Raw genomic sequence first — 19,116 nt, forward strand, 5'->3', positions numbered from 1 at the left:
GCAGCATGCAAATAGTGTTTGGTACCTAAATGCAAATCAATGGAATAAAATGGTTAAATAATACTTTAGTGCGTAGTTTTTCTTTGGGCTGCTCAGATTTAACAGATTAATCGGACCGATTTAATCAACTAAATAGTTGATCGCAGATACATTTTTTTTTTTTTTTTTTTAAATCAATTTAATCGGGCAGGGTTTTTTTTTTTTTTTAAAACTCCATTTCCCAACATCCCCTGCTGAGAGAATGCGCTCGAGAAGGCTTCCCGCGTCAGTTCGTATCTGGTTTGTTAGTTACACACACACTTTCTTGCACTTTCTACAACTACAGCTATTAAACTCTTTCATGGATTAATGTTGTGCTGTGAATGTGTTACATTTACTGAAATAAAAAATGCTTTTAAAGCTACCAAATTTCCATTGAGCTTATGTTATTTTAGATTCTATTTTTTTAATGTATTACTATGCAGGACAGCCACTATAAGATTGTTACCTTTATTAAAAATGTGCAGGAATGAATATGCCGATTTAATCTACTGATTAATCAACTAATGCCCAAAAATGAACTGATAATCTTCATTATACTGTGTTTTGCATTTTAGCAGTATTAGCAATAAAAAGTGTGTCTGAGTTTTCAGTCAAATTCTTTTAATCCCACGATACAAAAATTACCAATATCATATCAAAATATAGATTATTGGTGCCCATCACTAAAAAATAAGTTTGACCACCCTAAGATTAGTTATCTCCATTCTTGGCAATTGGTACTTTTTGATATTAATTCTGAGTCTGTATGCGCATCAAGAGTATTTGACCGGCCCCTAAATACTCTTTCTCTTCTGATTTCTCTGCCATATCGATGGGCAGCTAGTTGTATCAGCATCTTGGTATGTCTTAAAACAGGATTTGCGATGACAATTGATACTTGCTGTTGGTGTCTGGCTGTTGCAAATTTTAGTCAAAATTAGCGGTGTTGCAGCCGTGCAAAAGTTTTGTGAAACCCAAATTTTAATCTGCGAGGTGCCTGTTACTATGTGATTCAGCACAAGTCGCTTTTATGAAACTGGCCCCAGTTGTTAGGGATGGGCATGTGTAATCGTTTATTTGAATAATCGTTTAGAAAGTGACTAATCGTATAATCTATGTTGTATTGCAACACATACAAATGGTCTGAACAGAACCATTAATAACACTAAGCCTGCCGCTGCAAGCACGTATTACTATAAAAAGATTAAATGAAGTACTTCTTTCTATTAAATTGCTCACGTTCCTGACAGATTAAAAAAGTGTTCTTTAAAACTGCAGTTAGGTTAGCTATGCGTAACAGAGGTGATTTGACTGCACCATTGCATGCAGGCCCGTATTAAGGTATTTGGGGGCCCAGGGCTACTGACATTTCAGGGGCCCCCTTGGAGAACCCCCCCCCCCCCCCCCCCCCCCCCAAGCACAAACTCATACAATACCAACACAATAATGTCATTCGAATAGACAGTGGACAGCGTTACCACTCACATCACAGTAGTAGCTATGGCATGCAAAATAGTATGGTAGTCGGTACTACCACTAGCTCTCATTACCGACTGCATCGTTTCGAATTAAATCAACGCTAGTTGTAGTCGGTGGGACCATGTTTCAGGCAGCACAGCATGATATGACATTAGACAAAAACTTAGTGTAGTCGGCGCTACTCTCAAGCCTCCTTAACATTGCAAAGTATAAAGACACATTTGACTTACCATTGCTAGATCTTATGCTTTCTTGCCTTAAAACTTAAAAAATAATTCCTTACTAATGTCCGTGAAGTCCAGTTGGCGAAGCAGGTCATGTTCAGTGAACATGAGAGTTAAATGATTGAGTCATTAAATTCAGTAATTCGTTAAATTCTCTCTGAGGCGGAAAAAGTACTGTCTTACTGGCAAATAAGGGGACACTTGCTCACCTAGTGCGACCTCACCTCCTCAGTTATCGGACCCCAACATGCCGTATCAGAGCTAGCAATAGCATTATCTGTTTTGTCAGTTTCTCTCGCCTTAAATTGGCAGTTCAATGGCTGGCTCTCGTTTTTCTCCTCTGCTGTAGTGGCTGTGCACTCAGCGCTAACCGACTCGCTGCTCTCTGCTTGCTCCTCTGACTCATGTGGCTCTTCCTAACTTTTCATTCTTCTGACACTGACTTTTAAAGAGTTTAGTGAGTTTTGGGGTACTATTTATAACCTCCTCGGATTTAGCTAGTTTGAGTTTAGTGATTTTTTCTTTTTTTCGCACCGCTACTCAGCTTTTCTTATTTGAGTTAGCATAAGATTTTTTTTATTTCGTCAAATAACTACGGCATGCCAAAAGGACACAAAATGTTTTAAAAAATAGGCAAATTGTTTAGTTTAGTACGTGCTTTTTTATTTGCCAACCGTTATCAGTTTGACTTTACAGCAGTGGTCCTCAAAGTAATTTGGGCACGGGCATAAATTGATCTTACTTGGCTGTTTGCGGGCACGCTGACTATTGCATAGGTTCTTATAGTATAACGTTATATATAGAGTTTTAGTGGGAGTTATTCTTTGTTTACGCTGATAAGGCCAAGTCTCAGGCAGTAATTGTGTGTGCTGCGCTTATTTTTCAAATAATTCATATAAAATACGCAATGCAAATCATTTTAAATAACATGTTTACATAGATAACCATGAATAAACTAAAATAAGAGGATAGCGTCTCGCTTTGTGTCAATTTGTCAAATCTGTCAACACTACTCTTTTTTATAGATCGCTCATCTCCCAGTACAATTATTCAGAGAAAGTGGATTTGTAACTAAATCTACTACGGTGTTTCCCTTGTCTGGTGAAATTAAAAAAATATATATAGAGAAAATTCAATTCTAAATACTGAAATGTATTATTTTTCTCAATAACAGTCGACGAAATTCAGTGTTTACCCGGCATATTAACAGCCCGCCTCTGCTCACGAATGATTGGACAGCTGTCGGATCTTTCACTTTCCCATTGGCTACTCACTCGCCTTCAATTTTCATGCAGAATACCGTGAACGGCCTCTGCTTAATTATGATTGGACAACTGCGTAAACTTGGCAGATATTTGATTCTCCTATTGGTTAAACTTACTGTCAGTACCTGCAACTGAAACAGACAGAGTTAATGTCCCACCCAGCTAATTTATGGTTGGGCTACCGCAGAGAAAATGCAGATATTCAGTTGGATGATCGTATCGCAGAGGTACTTCAGGAAAGAAAAAAATATGTCGAGTACGTACAAGCACAGCATAAGCGAGCAGCACAGAATTTGCCAGCGGGCACCACTTTGAGGACCACTGCTTTACAGGGACGACGGGGGCCCCCCTAGGAGGCGGGGCCCCGGGCTTCAGCCCATGTAGCCCATTGGCTTAACACGGCCCTGATTGCATGTATTAAAACTCTAATTATTCAATTCAGTACTAGTCTAGAAAAAAGTTGTTTTTTAAAAAAAAAAAAAAAACAGTTTGAGAACCCCCTAGTTTAGATAATTAAAATAGACCCTTGTGTCTTTACAGTGGCAAACACTGTTTTCAATGATTCTATCAAAGTTCCTTTGGCCATATCATTGTAGATCCTTTTATTTTACTTGGTGTTTACAAACCATTCCAACACATTCATTTCTAGTTAATTTTGGGAGTAGATAGCAATTTAACACTGACAGTTTCTGCTGGTTTTTGACTCCTGGTAATGTGTAGCTGAGTTATTATTATTATTATTATTATTATTATTATTATTTATTTCTTAGCAGACGCCCTTATCCAGGGCGACTTACAATTGTTACAAGGTATCACATTATACATTATTTCACATTATACAGATATCACACTACTTACACACAATCACCCATCCATACAGTTGGGCCTCCACTGGAGCAATCTAGGTAAAGTACCTTGCTCAAGGGTACAACAGCAGTGTCCCCCACTGGGGATTGAACCCACGACCCTCCGGTCAAGAGTCCAGAGCCCTAACCACTACTCCACACTGCTGCCCATACTGTACTGTCCAGGAGAGAGAGAACCCTCACAAAATCCAGACTAGGGTTGTGCTGATAATATCACGCAAAAGGTCTGGTTATTTTTTTGATCTGAAGAGATGATTTAAAATATATATATATATATATATATATATATATATATATATATATATATATATATATATATATATATATATATATATATATATATATATATATATATATATATATATATATATATTCATATTGGTGTTTTTTTAAAGTCTGCTTTTATTTTACTTGGATCATATAATAAAAATGACTAATGACTAATTTCTAAACAAAAACAAAACAAAAAAAACACTTTGTTTTTCAACAACCTCAATTAACAAATTGTATGTAATAGAGTAAACTGCACTCTTGCTTAACACATTTGATGGATGCATGCTACTTCATAACATGCAATCCAGATTACCCCATGGCTAGATTTATGCGAGCTGGGCGTTGGAGCACAGCAAGCTGCTTTTTGGCAGACGCCATTTTTCTTATCTGTGTCTTGCTGCATCACTGACCCATTCCTGATCACTTCACAGGTCCCTTCACAGATGTTGTCACTACAAACCTAAAGCTGACAAACCCCTCCGACAGAAAAGTATGTTTCAAAGTGAAGACCACGGCGCCACGCAGGTACTGTGTACGGCCGAACAGTGGGATGATTGAGCCGGGGTCTAATATAATTGTCTCAGGTAAGGAACAACCCACCCCTATTTATAGATAGATACTACTTTTAAAAACAAATAAATGAATAGCTACCTCCTGCTCATTTATGGAAGCTGTACATCATGTTTGTTTTCCACTGACCCCAGGTACATGTATCTATGCTTACTGTGTCCATTTTAGGTCCTCAGATATCACTCCTTCCTGTGTCAAGCATCCATCCTCCTTCAGTCAGTCGTCAGGTATCGGGTATCAGTCCTCCTCGAGTCAGTCGTTGGCAGTGGCGGCTGGTGGTCAAAAAAAAAAATGCGGAGGCACCAAGCCACCAGCAACAGAAGAATCTTATTGTTCTATTCTATTCTGACTGACAACACTTTTCATATCTTAACGTTTTGCCCCAATTCAAATCTGTTAAATGCATTTTCTCCACCAGCCAGCAGAAAAAAGAAAACTAGTCCACCGTAATTTATTTTAATAAGCTTAATGGTAACACATTGCCAAGGTATGTTTAAAATACAACATTAATATAGCATTTAGAATTCAAGACCACGTCACTAACATACTTTGCATAAAATATTTTCTAAACAAAGTTGTTAAAGCAGGTGGAAGGCAGACAAAAATCAAGCACATCCTATCGATTTAATTTGTCAAGCTTAGTAAATGGCCAACAAAATAATTAGATACCGTTCTGTACATATGAAATTGTAAACTAATTGCTAACAGTACAGTGTAGCTGCTTATTTTTTGCTTTTGTTTGATTGGGTGATTTTAGATGACTCTGCCCTCCTCACTCCCCTTAAACAAAACAAAAAAAAAAACTCGGGAGGACTGATGCCCAACGACTGATAACTGACTCGAGGAGGACTGATGCCTGACGACTGACTCATGGAGAACTGATGCCTGCCGCAGGAAGGGGCGATACCTGAGGATGTCCTAAAATGGACACCGTACATGCTAATCTTGCCTCCCTATTGGATATACTGTAATTTTGTAGATTTTGGTGGAAATATGCATATCCTGTCATTCTGAATTACTTACCACTGAATACAAATGTGCATTCTGTCCTAAAAGTAACTTGATACATGCAGCACATTTGTGGAAGTTGTGAGTGCAGCAGTTAATTTGCTAGCATTACAGTAACATTAAGTTCCAGACCATGTGTATTTATACACTTTATAGCCTGTTTTAATGTTGCAAATAAGTACTGTTTTTTTCTTTTGCAGTAATGTTACAACCTTTTGACTACGATCCGAATGAAAAAAGTAAACACAAATTTATGGTACAGACAATCTTTGCATCACCTCATGTTACAGACATGGAGGCAGTGGTGAGTATATAAAAAAGGAACCTTTCAGCTATTTGTTACTTTTGTGAATTAATTCAACAGAATCTGAAAAGCGCAACAATGATTAGTTAGTTGGTGGTTAGCTTTCGGTGCAGAAGTGCATTTCTGAAATGCAGTTTGTTTATTTAAAGAATTTAACTTTTTTTCTAAAAGAACAGCTATTTGATTTCTTAGCAGGGAAGGCACCATGCCCTGAAGTTAAATAAATGGCTTTTAATGGTATGCGTTGTACATTAGCACTATCAGCGCTCCAGATAAGGTTTTGGATCACCGACTAATTTACTCTCCAATTTTGACACAGAGTAAAATGCAACATTACTTTGAAGTCAGGAGTACTTTCAGTTAATACTGTATGTACTTTAATACTAATGTATGGGGTATGCATTAACTACGGCCTTATATTTAAACTGTAAGGTTACTTTGAACAACTTAATTTACAATCCAACACTTATTTTTTTATTTTCCACCTGAAATAAATTCCAACAATGTCTTTCGTGGCCATTTAGTCCTGTCTTAATAATATGAATAGTATAATAGTCCTGGAAATTGCTCCTCTCAATTTTTATAGTTGGCTACTGCGTTCACCGAGTCTCCTCCCACTACTACATGACTGTTACAGTGTGGTGTTGTTGTGTTATTTTTTTATATAAATGTAGCCGTCGCCAATGGATTTTACCCTGGTTTTCTCCCCAATTTGGAATGCTCAATTATTATTTTTATCCCGGTTCACCGCTGCAACCCCCCAGTGACTCGGGAAACGGAGGCTGAAATGCACGTCCTCCAAAACGTGTTCCTGCCAATCCGTCGTTTTTCGCACTGGGGATCCACAGCGAAGCCACCAGACCTATAGTGCCAGTGGACAACATATATCTGAATGGCTCTACAGCAGACCCACAGGCGCCCTATCAGCCACACTGGTGCCCAGTGAACCGTGGATTGCCCTGCCGACCTACGCCCTCCTTACCCGAGCGGTGCTCGGCCAATTGTGCGCTGCCCCCTAGGAACCCCCGGTCATGGTCGGCAGTGACATAGCCTGGATTAGAACCTGTGATCTCCAGGCTATAGGCCGCATCCTGCACTCCATGCGGAGCGCCTTTACTGGATGTGCCACTCGGGAGCCCACGTTATAGTTTTTTAAAAACGGACCCTGCACTACTGCAAATAAGGAAACGATAATATTGTGTACTTTTTATTGATCGCCTTGCTATAGCAATATAAAGCATCCCAACTCTCTCCAAACACAGAATATTGTATTTATTATATGTATTTACCTTCCAAAAATGTGGTAGGTACATTAGGTAAATTGGTAGGTTATGTTTAAGGGGACTAAAATGGCGGAATCCAGTCGCTTATTCACCAGTCACAAACACGCATTGCAAGTAGTGGATTTAATCGTACATTATTTATTTAATTGGTCTTATTGGTCATGTGTTACTGACAATTCCCAGGCAGGCTACAATTGGCTGTCTCGGCATTTCTGTGATCCATTCTTTAACTACTGCATGCAGTATATTCACTATTGACTATTGAGATGTCGGGAACCAACGAAGTATAAGAAGCTTGATAACATGCGAACTGAAGCTGTGCAGCAAAATTGCTACGTGTATTTATGCATTAAATTTTAATTATCATATTTTTTTTCAATGCATAAAAATGCCCCTTATGCAGCTTGTCTGGCGCGCTGACTACTATGTAAAACAAATCAAATTTAACTGGCAGATTTTTTTTATAGATGTAAGGAGTTGAGGATTATTCTTATTGCCCTTTTGCAAGAAATGGCCACTGCCAATAAAACAGATGACAATACAACAAATGTAGGTGAACTGTTACATTTTATGACCTTGAAGAGAAGTTGTCTATTTTATGGCAACAATTCAAATAGATAAACTATTTGTAGTTTTATTAGAATATCAAGGAAGCTAATTAAGTTCAAATGGGAATACCAACTTTGTGTGAATTGGTATTTTACATTTTTCAAATCTTTTTGTATCTGTTTTAATTTCCACATGTAATGTAATGTTTTGTTTATTTTATTGAGGATGTAGATTTGGTATATGGAATATGGGTTGGTTAATCGACTTATTCAATAAGGCTAGACCACCTTTCAAGTTTTCAGTCTACAGTTAACAGTACAAGCAAGCAGAGGATTCTCCCCCCCCCCCCCCCCAAAAAAAAAAAAAGTTTCTGGAAATTTGTAAAATCCTGGCTGTGTGATTTGTCTGGTACAGCAGAGGGCAGCATTGCATGAAGATTTATTTTATTTTATTTTTTATTTTTAACCAGAAACAGGACTACATCCAGCTACATAAAATGTACTCTTCCCCTGGTGGCATATAATGTATTTTATTCAGTAATAATGTGTTTTAGTTTATATTTTATTGAACTGCGATAGCTGTTATGAAAAAAGTCACCTTCATTTTAGAGGATAAAAGTAGGGAAATTGACAGTGTTTCTTGGTTTTCTATGTTGCTTCAATACTTGGAGCACCATCCTGTTAAAGTTGTATAGGTCTAGAAATGGAAACAAAATACTGAATAAGAGACGAGATCTGAAAATTCGAAGACTGTTTTACTGTTTTTTATATTAATTTATTTTACAGAACAAGCATTTATTGTTTCACACTGCTTATAGTTATTTCCAGCCTAACCCTTTTAAGTTTGTGAATTTTGGCAATATTCAGTAGCTCTGCAGCATAGAATTGAGAGCTTGTATTTGGTAAGCAAATCCATAGAAAATCATTTGCTTTTCATAGCAATTTTTGTTTTACAAAAAATGTAAGCATTCACTTTGAAAGTATGAAGTTGCATGTGCACAGACCTTTTTTTAAGCTTTCTTATGAGGGGTTTCAACTTTTGACGCTTGACTTGGTTATGTGTAATTGTGTGTTAGAATAACTTGCAAACCTTTATTCTCTACAGTGGAAAGATGCAAAACCTGATGATCTCATGGATTCCAAATTAAGATGCATATTTGAACTACCTTCTGAAAATGATAAAGTGGTAAGTAAAATTTCTTAGGCCCTCCAAAAGAAGTGTAACTTTATTGCTGCCTTGTTATACAGTGGTCCTTTATACCATGGAAATGGTTTTCAGGTGGTATGGTGATGACTTTCATTGGCCCTTTTTATTAGTGCTGCACAAAACAATTCAATTATTTAGATTGAGCTCTTCACTCAAAGCAGGTGCTGACTATCAGGTTAGGGTTATTGTTGATTGGGCTACCTTATTGTTCAAAATAAATAGGTTTAGAAACAGATGCTTGGATGAACACTGCTTGTTTTAAGCCCTGCATAGATGAAGAAACATTTTTCCAGATAAAATGTTTCCTCGTGTATGCTGGATGTTTCCAGAAACAAGGAAATGTTTCCCGGAGTAGACCAGGGTTCTACTTTTGAGAAACATATTGTCTTTAGCCAATCAGGAGAGACTCTGTGGGCATGAGGCACTGATCGTGCAACTGTGCAAGAGTTCTATGGAAGATGACATGGTTTGGAATCCTGCTACATTCAATAATTTTATTAATATGTACGCTGATGCATTGTGGTGTACTTTGGGGTTATTCGTGGTCCTACATGCCTCAGCAGCTCCTCAAAAGTGTCTGGATCCACGCAACTGTTCCTGTGCTTACCCCATCTTTTACAAAGTTTGTGCAACCGTAAGTGCAGCACCATTAGGCTTTCCTCCATTTTTGGTGCATGCAGCAGGAATGATCACGTGCTGCTTGAAAAAGTTTCCCCGACCATGTTTTCTGACTATTTAAAGACCGATGTTTCCTTGTGTATGCAGGGCTTAAGACTGGAGAACAACAGCCATCACTAAGGCTACGATTTTGACACGGTAATGTTTAGTACATTTCACGGGCGAGGTGCGGCAAAAAAACATGAATTCGCCAAATGTAGTTTTAGCTACATCAACATACACAAGCTTTTAAATAGGACACGAAAACCAATAATATTGGTCAGTAGTCAGTAGTCAAAAGACTTGCTTTTGACTACTGACCAGTTAAAATGTTACTTTACAGTATGAAACTTGCAGTACATTCTTAAGACTGAGAATTTCTGGTCAGAGTCGAGGGTCTCTGACCTTGTGCGAAAAGACATGCGTCTTTTTTGGAAAGGTGTACAGCCTTAACAGATCATCAAACCTTTCACCTGTCATTCTAAAATATCTGTCATATACCCGCATCTCTCTAAATAATGTTTGAAGTTCTCCCTTTCAGGTTCTCTGTTTTGAGAGGATGGATGTACCAACGATGTTGATTTAGATTTTTTTTTTTAAATCCTATTGTATAGAGGTACAAACTCCGCACATCTACTTAAATGTAAATGTATCCAATTTCGAAAATGCAGTCTATATTTTAAAGTATGAACAACTGCTGCGACCACATTGCGCTAGAGTTTTCCACGATTCTGAAACAGCATGTTGTAAAGAAAGCCTCTAAGATGGTAAACTTCTGTTCTCTGATGCATTTGTTCTTCTGTCTTTGCAGAAAACAGCTCTCAATTATTTTTGCATTTTAGCTGTCACCGATTTACATGCTTGCGTCTATCTCATTTGCTGACCTACATAGCTACGCGTAAATGCTGTGTGCACACACAGCCAAACAATTTACAGATACTCGCAGATTTGTATTTGCCGTGCATGGCATGCTGTATTTTTTTTTTTAAAGGAAATAAAGGAAGCGCCGAATCAAGTGTTTTTACATTAATTTCTAAGATTTCGCACACTTTTTAAAATGTAAGATTTTCACAATTTCCCTGACCTCCAGAGACAAATCATAGCCTTAATCATCACAACTCCAAGCAGCTGTCTTCAGTTTCATGGTAAATTAGTCCAATCAACACCAGTGACGGTCACCTGTGGTGAGCATATCCAAATATTTGGTTTGTGCAGCTCAACCCATTGTGACATTCCACTAGCACCTGCTGGTTCATTATAAGGCTGAGCGCAAAAACACACTAACTGTGGCTGCCAATTACAACATTAAGGATGGACTGTAGCCTACTTACGTAGATCAAAGTGTTTTGAAAAAATCTTATGTAAACTTTTTGCTACTTGGGTGTAAAAGACATCTGTTCTGGTCCTAAATAGTAGTATTTTAACATTCTTACAAAATCCATGAGTTTGACATACATTTTGATAATAGTGATGACCTGTAACTGTGAGACTATTGATCAGATGCCTTTTTTTACTCCACTAGAGGCCCATTTTTGTCTTTACAACAGACAGAGTGCACATGGGCAAGTTGAAATTTAAAATGCATGTTGACATTCAATTATGAAAGAACCGCCAGCGTAGTACAATACAGTAGTCTCCGGCTAAGAGAACACCCCTCGGGGAGCAAGCAAAGTGTTCTCAAGATGAAGTTGATCACCAGACACCAATATGAATCAATAAATAGATATGTATTACTTGTCATCACACATTCTTGGGAATACCAAATTCTGTTTTTCAAAAATGGCCAATTCGATTTGTTCCCACTTTTTATCAACATATTAATCATTAAATGTGGCATTTGAACATAAATATAATGTTGGTAGTTAAAATAATTAAATTAATAAATATTACCACAATTCATTTGTTTTTTTCAATCAGACTCTTGTTGCTGTAATAGTAAGTAAAGCACCAGAAGACACTTCAAACCTGTCATAATGTTTATAGACATCACTTGGCATTGTTCGCATTAAAATAGGCAGGAAAATCTAAGAATTATATTACAACAGTTCAGAAAACCAAATGTCCAGCACAGTTGTGAGAATCATATTTACAGTCTTCCACTAACGCAATAGTTCAGTCTACAAATAAAGGTGTTTTGAAAAGACCTGTTTAGCTTATTGCTGGCATTACAATAACAAATAAAAAATATGAAACAGTTTAGTAACAGTCCAGCAATATCATGTGAGAGTAATCCTATGTACAGTACTCCACAAATTAAGTTTAGTGTTTTACTGGCATTATAATAATAACCACGATAAAATGTGAAACACTGATAAAGGCGTGTTGACTGACTCGTTGCTCTAAAAGAGGTTCACTGCTGTGTATTACCTGATTGTAATTTAAGTAGCGCCCCTTTTAATGTAAACGCATAATAAATCCTCTTAATTGTTTCTTTCCTAATTCTGCAGTGTTATATTGCAAGATTTAAAGATGCGTGTCTCCAGACAAAATGTCTTTACGAAACCAACGGTGTGTAGTGAAGTGACTACATCCTTTACAGAGTAAAGTGATAAATTTCCTTTAAGGATTGTATAGCTAGAAAAATATAATTTAATTAAGAAACGGCCATGTTTTAAAATTGCTAATTATAGCTTCATTAAAGGCAGGTAGCGTTGAAAGAAAGAAATTAAACAATGAAATACACAATTAATTTTGTGTACTTACTTCGGGAAAGCTCCGTCTTGAACACAGTACCTTAGGTCTTAGTATTTCAACACAGAAGAATGCAGTGCTTTGCCATTGTTGCCTTCTTATATGCCTTCTTATTCTCTACGTGTTTGCGACTGGCATTATGATATTTAATGGTATTGACTCGTACATGGTCACACAAATTACAGCAAAACTTTAAGAATACTATCGCACCATACTCATATAGATAATCAGATTTCTTTTAGCTCTGTCTTACTGAAACATTGCTTTCTTTTCTTCGTTGGTGCAGCCGCCATGTTGAGTTTCATAGAGACATGGAGTGAAGTCACATGATGAATAAACTCGCAAAAAAAATAAATAATGGACTACTTCTAAATAATACAGGAAGATTGTGCTTCCCTGATTTTAGTATTCAATTATACGACGAGTTTAAAAATTGTAAAGTTTCTGAGCAGCACCGAACAGCCCTCTCCATAGAGGCAGAATCGCCAGACGCCAGCTTCACCCACCCTGTACCAGTAGATTCGCTGGTGCCCGAGCAAGCTCTACACTAATGTGACATGCATTTTTAGAGGGAAATCAGAGAATCAGCTGCAAGACAGACACCAATATGCTTATGCTAATGCTTTGTAAGAATAGTCTCAAAATAATAGGTTTACCTCGAGAGGCTGGAGTCGTGATTACCACTGAAAGTAATGTAATGAATTTGAAGTTGGAATAGTGAAAAATTTACTGAATTTCAACTGTAGACTTTCAATACTGACTTTACAGACAACTCCAGAATACTAATTAAATAGTTCAGTATCTTAATACTGAAAAATAAATGTCTGTCTTGTATTGTATACAGGACCACAGTGTCCAGTACAGCGCTTGGCTCGAGTGGATGCCTCAGAAATGTCTATTAGAGATTACAGAAGAGCTAGATGCCCACAACAGTTAACTAGAAAACAAGGTTTTTATTAATGTCTAATTTACAGAAGTAAATAAAACTAAACATTTTATGCTACAATAACATTTTACACAAGAAATATTATATTAATTAGCATAACAAAATAGTTTGTCTCGGCACATCTAATCTGGTAGCAATTATGAATACAAATTCCAATACAGTACACCCTCACATACAGTAATACTACACCCTACCCACCCCTGTTTTAAAGTGTATAGAAAAAGGAGTGTTAAATGTTACCCATCCAGCTTGCTTGCTTACAAGTTTCTTCTGCATGATGCTTCTTTCTCCTAAATAGAAAAGTAGAGTTGAAGAACGGAGACCAATAGGCAGTATTTTAGTGACCCCACAATCTTCCACCAAAGCCTGCAAGGTCAGTTCAGACAGTGATGCTCGCTTGCCACCACGGGGCGCCCCAACACCAGGGGGTGCTCCTGAGCATCGTACCCCCTTCAGCACCAGATACCTTCAGACCCCATTGACTGTTAACAGCAAGACTGATCTGCAGGGATTTGTGTCAGCCCCCAGCAGTATGATCAAATGGAAAATAATGCAGGTTTGTTGTAGGGAGAGTCCAGCTGTTTCTAGGCATTGGCTTTGCTGTAGTGCTTTTAATGTAGTGCTGTAGGTGAGATGTAGATGTGTACAATATTCTCTTCCTTTTAAATGTCTTGGGTTTGGTTGTAGGACTTAGTCAGTACTACCTTGAGAAATGTTATCAAAGTTATTTCTGAGTATTTCCATCCATACCTCATGTCCCATCAGCATGTTTAATTATGGATTAAGGTACTTGGCTCCTCCTTAAATGTTTCATATGCAATGTACCTTTTGATAAAATGGGAGATGAGCTAAAGGTTTTTTTTTTTTTAAGCAAATTGTGTGTTAATGTTTCTAATTTAAGTATTACATGTTTGTTGAACCCTGTAGCTTTGAGAGATGTAATATACAATTTAAATGTTATCAAAGATCTTGCACATTTCATAAACCGATTAAAGCGAAGAGAAAATTCATTTATTTCACACGCTTTTCACCTCCAACATATAAAACAAGACTGTTACAGTTCAAACAAGTAATAAGGATTTTATTTGGCTGAATTCCTACCCATTTTAAAATAGTTGCATTTTTGTCAAAACGGTTGTCGCTCTCATAATATGCACACAATAGAACATCATTTTGAAACTCCAGCCTTCAATTTGCAGAACTAGATAATTTGCTTTTATACGCTATAGGCGTATAAGATTTGGAAATGTGTACCAGTAATAGCGATATACAAAAATTTAAACTACACTTGACCTTTTTAAAGCTGGTGAGAAACTAGATTAAAACATTCATTGGTCTGCTGCTCAGCAACCAAGAAATATGTTTCCTTATGATTTTATAAATTTTTGTGTAGCTTCCTTGTGATATGTATAGCATCTGTTGGTTTTTTATTTTATTTATTTTCCTCCAAAACACATAAAGCAGCTTTGCATAAAAACAAAATTTCAGAGCATAAAAAGGATTGTGATTGTAAAAATAAACAATACACATTATTGATTTTAAATAATGATGTAGTTGTTCAAATATTTGATTAACTGATTTATTGGTTGGTTGGTTGATTTTGATTTATTTTGACATCGGTGTAGGCGTAACAATTTCCTTCTAATGTTTGCAGAATGATATTGAATCAAGCAAAGCTACTCCAGTTATTAATGCATCGAAGCAAGATGGTTCTTCCCTGCCAAAACCCACCAGCATGTCACTGGATGACACTGAGATGAGGAAACTCATGGAAGAGTGCAAGAGGCTCCAGTCTGATGTGATGAAACTCTCAGATGAAAACCGGCAACTTAAGGTACAGGGTTATTGGCTAAGTGTCAAATCAACTGTGTATACCTTTAGATCCCTATGATCAGTAAAGACCGGGGCTGTATGTATGAAGGTTGTTTGAATCATGGGGTTTGTGGCCGAAACTGTAGTGCTGTTCATTTGTCATGTCAAAACCTGGCTTGTGTTGGTTACGGCCGTCTTAAGAAGTTGCAAAGGAATACTAAACAGTAATGTGGAGGTTCATTGTGCACCAGCTAGAAGGCTATTTTAAACAAGGGCCATATATTAGATTTTTCTTTTAGTGTAGAACATTTTATATAAAAATTATTGATTTAAAATAATGTGCAATAAATAAGGGCTTGGGCGCTTCATAAATGTGCAAAACGCAATAAGCCACAATTTATTTTGTTCACATTTGTTGAGGGAAATTGCAGTACACCTCCGGATCTGTTCAAACACCCAACTCTCCAAACATATTTTGGGGTTTAAATACTCTCAGCTGTCTGTCTGTCTGTTAACAGAAATCTTGACCACAAAAGCATTAAATATAGCAATTTCTGCTGCCAAGTTGCTGGAAGAGACTAGTAGCTTACACATACAGTAAGATAAGCCTGCATGTATAGACTTGTATGTGCAAATGAATAAAGCGTACAACATGTCAAGTATTTTAATTATCTGCAAAGCACCAGAATGTAAAAAAAGTCGCAAATAATCATAATAAAAACATACAAGTAAAAATAGTCTGACGTGCAAAAAAACACGTGAATGCAATAAACCATGAAACATCCCTGGAGTTACACCACTCTGGAGCAAGTATAAATTAATAGGCTAAATACAAAGATGTGAACAGATGAAAGTAAATGAAACTAGTATTCAAATTACATTTATGAACATGTATATTAAATGAAGAGCTGACTCACAAAAGTATAATGTTTACTGTGCATCCATAATGGCAAAGTCAATACAAAACCGGAAACCTAATTTATACATCTCTTTTTATAAACTTAATTTTATAAGCTCAATAACCCACTCCAGGGTGTGCAATAAGACTTTACTACCCTTCCCAGGTTCCATAGTGCCTCACAATGTGCCTGTGGCGTTCAGTAAGAATGATCTAAACACACAATGTCGTGGGTTAAAGTTTATATAACGATTTTTATAAACATTCTCAAACGGTGTAAATATATGAATAAACTAATAAACCACCTCTGAAACACCTTAAAGGGTTATAGCTGCAAAAAATTGGCTTAAGTAATAATTTCTTTAAAACAGTCCTGAAAGTTTTATGAATAGGGCCCTAATTATTTACTGATATACAACATTTTATTGGTAATGTTTCCAGTGATTCAATGAAATAGCCTGTAGCTGAGAAAGATTCAGTAGTTCAGTGTTTTCTTTTAATTTGTGTAATTAAATGGTATAAACAGTGATATTTTCTGGTATAACTTTTTTGTGTCTTTTCAGGATGAAGGTTTGAGGATGAGGAAGGCACCTAGATCAGACAACATGGTAACAAACACAGGTGGCTTGATGGGTAGAGACAGTTCCAGCTCTCTTCCTTCTCTCCTTGTTGTAATCGCAGCCATTTTCATCGGATTCTTCCTAGGGAAGTTCATCTTGTAGAGAAGAAGCATGCAAACGTGCTCATTTAGGCCTGGAAATGTTTTTCCGTTGACCTGCCATGTCATTGGTAGTATGGCCCATAGTGACCATGTTTGTGTACAGCATTATAAACAGGCCTTGCCTTTAACAATCTCACACACTCACAATTAGTACACACACAAGAAAACAAGATGTTCCTTTTTTCAGTTCTTTGGGGTGGGAAATATAAAAGTTGTACGTTGTCAAAACATCAATAGCAGGCGTGTCAAGGCGTATAGAGCCCTTTGATGAAAATCCGTAAAAATAAAGAATTGTTCTTTCTCTCTGTGGTTTTAATAAGAGTTGAATGGAATGTTAAGTGTCTTGTAAAATGTTATTTTAATCCTTTTTAAAGACAAATTTTTCAACCTGTTGCCTCTTGAAATTCCATTTGTTAGACCAATTCATAATCCCACTTTCTTTGGGAATGGCAAGAGGTGTGCTGGGGAAAATGGTGCCTCCTTCCTTGTAAATCTCTCATCCCTTTCCTGTCCTGGTTGATACCAACCTGCTGAATTGTTTTTGTTTGTTTCTTTTTATATTTTTTCTTTCCTGCCACAGATTATAACCCTTGTGAGGCAATTGTTGACTGAAAAAAGCTCCATTCTTACAATTCTGTCCCATGGTATTTAACATTAAATAAAAAAAGAAAAAAATCTCACTTTTTTTGGATTTTTTTTTCTGTGTTGCTATCATTAATAAAAAAATTAAATACTGCAGGTAGTGCCGTATACCGGTACAAAACAATTTCTAGTTTCGTAACATATCACGGATTTAGTCATATACATGTGACCTTTCCTTAAGCCCTACCTTAAGGCATAATCACTGCCAGTGTATTTTGAGTTTAATCAGAGGTTAAATCTTGGCCAGGACTATAATCCCACAATTCACTCTGTGCACATTGTGAGACATGTCTATGGAAATGAGCAAAGAGATTTTATAGCATATGGATAAAAGTAAATAATGAGTAGTTTTAGTTGGTTATATTACAACAGGTTTTATATTAAATCGTGTTAAATTGTTATTTATTGGTACTCCATAATTGTGTAGACGGGGGCAAACAAGTGAAAGACTAGGAAAATCTGAGTATCTGTACACCAGTAGTTTAGTTGAACAGTAAAATTGTACTTCATTGCATGTGATGGTTTGTGTAAAACTTGTATTTATCTATTTTAATAGACAAAAGCATTGTCCATTATTCCCAAACAAAAGTGATGTAATATTCCCATGCAAAGCAAGCTCAGCTTTTGTTGATATGCTTAGTCCAGGCTTAAAAAGTCTTGTATGTTTTTCCATTTTAAAGGCTTTGAAAAAGCCTTAATGACAGATTTGCAGCTGAAGGTCTTAAAAAGGTCTTAAATTTTTTTTTTCTATTTAACACTTTGGATGCCAACGTCACCGTTCGGCGCAATGCGGGTCTGTACCAGTGGTGGGAATCAGTGGCAGGCAGCTGTACATTGTCTATTTAATAAATGTTGACTAAAACAACAAAAAAATATCGCCACAATAAGCAGTACAACTGCTGCTTTAGATTGGTCTATTTGAATTAATGCTGTCATTCAAGTTTTTTTTATTTTTTTAAAATTTTTTTACCAAATCACATTTGAAAGTGAAGTTGCGGACAGCCAAACAAAACGAGAAGGAGGCGGTGCTTGCGCTGTGATGTGATATGACTGGTTTTCCATGCAGTCCGTTAGTATCTCTCTCGTTATGAATTGAGGTTAGTTTCTGATATTTAATTAAAAATGAAATGATTTTTTATTAACAACTTCTGTCAATAAGATAGTATTGCTGGATAACCGATCAAGAAAATAACGTAGTAAGTTTTCAATGACTGAAAGCAGCTTGTCAGAAGAGTGCCGCGGGAAACTACAGGTAGGTAACTAACAAACTCCCTCCTCAGACTCAGAGGCATGGGCTGTACTGCCTTTTTCTGTGATAACTTTTTACAAAGAAAAAGTTTGGTGAAAATGCTGAAAATTATTTTTGTTGAAGAAAATAAGATCGCCCTAGCTGTGCATAATTTATAATTTTCCCCGTATATTTATTTCTCGAACAATGTCACGCAATTATGTCCTCACATCCTTGAAAATATTTTTTGTATAGGTTTCCGTGGTCATCCTGGTCAGTTTGGTGCACAGGCAAGTAGTAACCGCATAGGAACTTTGGAGCCGCTGAAAACAAATCAAGACACACGCTGTTTCCTTAATTGAAGAGTTGTTGGCACTTATTTTTAATACAATGCCGAAGAGTTGTGTGGTTGTTGGATGCCACAACCACGACTACATGAAAGACAAGCGGCTGTCATTTTTTTGAACTTCCGA

General features: G+C 36.8%; 1 protein-coding gene across 2 annotated transcripts in view; it reads left to right on the forward strand.

The window, feature by feature from the left end:
• The window catches only part of LOC117394850 (vesicle-associated membrane protein-associated protein A-like), a 38,118-nt gene extending 20,665 nt beyond the window's left edge, over positions 1 to 17,453 (forward strand). Inside the window, exons 2-7 of one of the 2 annotated variants that reach the window (XM_059015646.1) lie at positions 4,560 to 4,712; positions 5,907 to 6,010; positions 8,947 to 9,027; positions 13,641 to 13,898; positions 14,997 to 15,176; positions 16,616 to 17,453. In XM_059015646.1, the coding sequence (XP_058871629.1) occupies positions 4,560 to 4,712; positions 5,907 to 6,010; positions 8,947 to 9,027; positions 13,641 to 13,898; positions 14,997 to 15,176; positions 16,616 to 16,774 (935 nt within the window). In that variant the 3' untranslated portion in view covers positions 16,775 to 17,453. The remainder of the gene's footprint in view (positions 1 to 4,559; positions 4,713 to 5,906; positions 6,011 to 8,946; positions 9,028 to 13,640; positions 13,899 to 14,996; positions 15,177 to 16,615) is intronic. The other variant, XM_033993499.3, reaches the window with a different exon arrangement.
• The last annotated feature ends 1,663 nt before the right edge of the window (positions 17,454 to 19,116 follow it).

Source organism: Acipenser ruthenus, chromosome 3 (genome assembly GCF_902713425.1).
Source record: "Acipenser ruthenus chromosome 3, fAciRut3.2 maternal haplotype, whole genome shotgun sequence".
Classification (NCBI taxonomy): Eukaryota; Metazoa; Chordata; class Actinopteri; order Acipenseriformes; family Acipenseridae; genus Acipenser; species Acipenser ruthenus.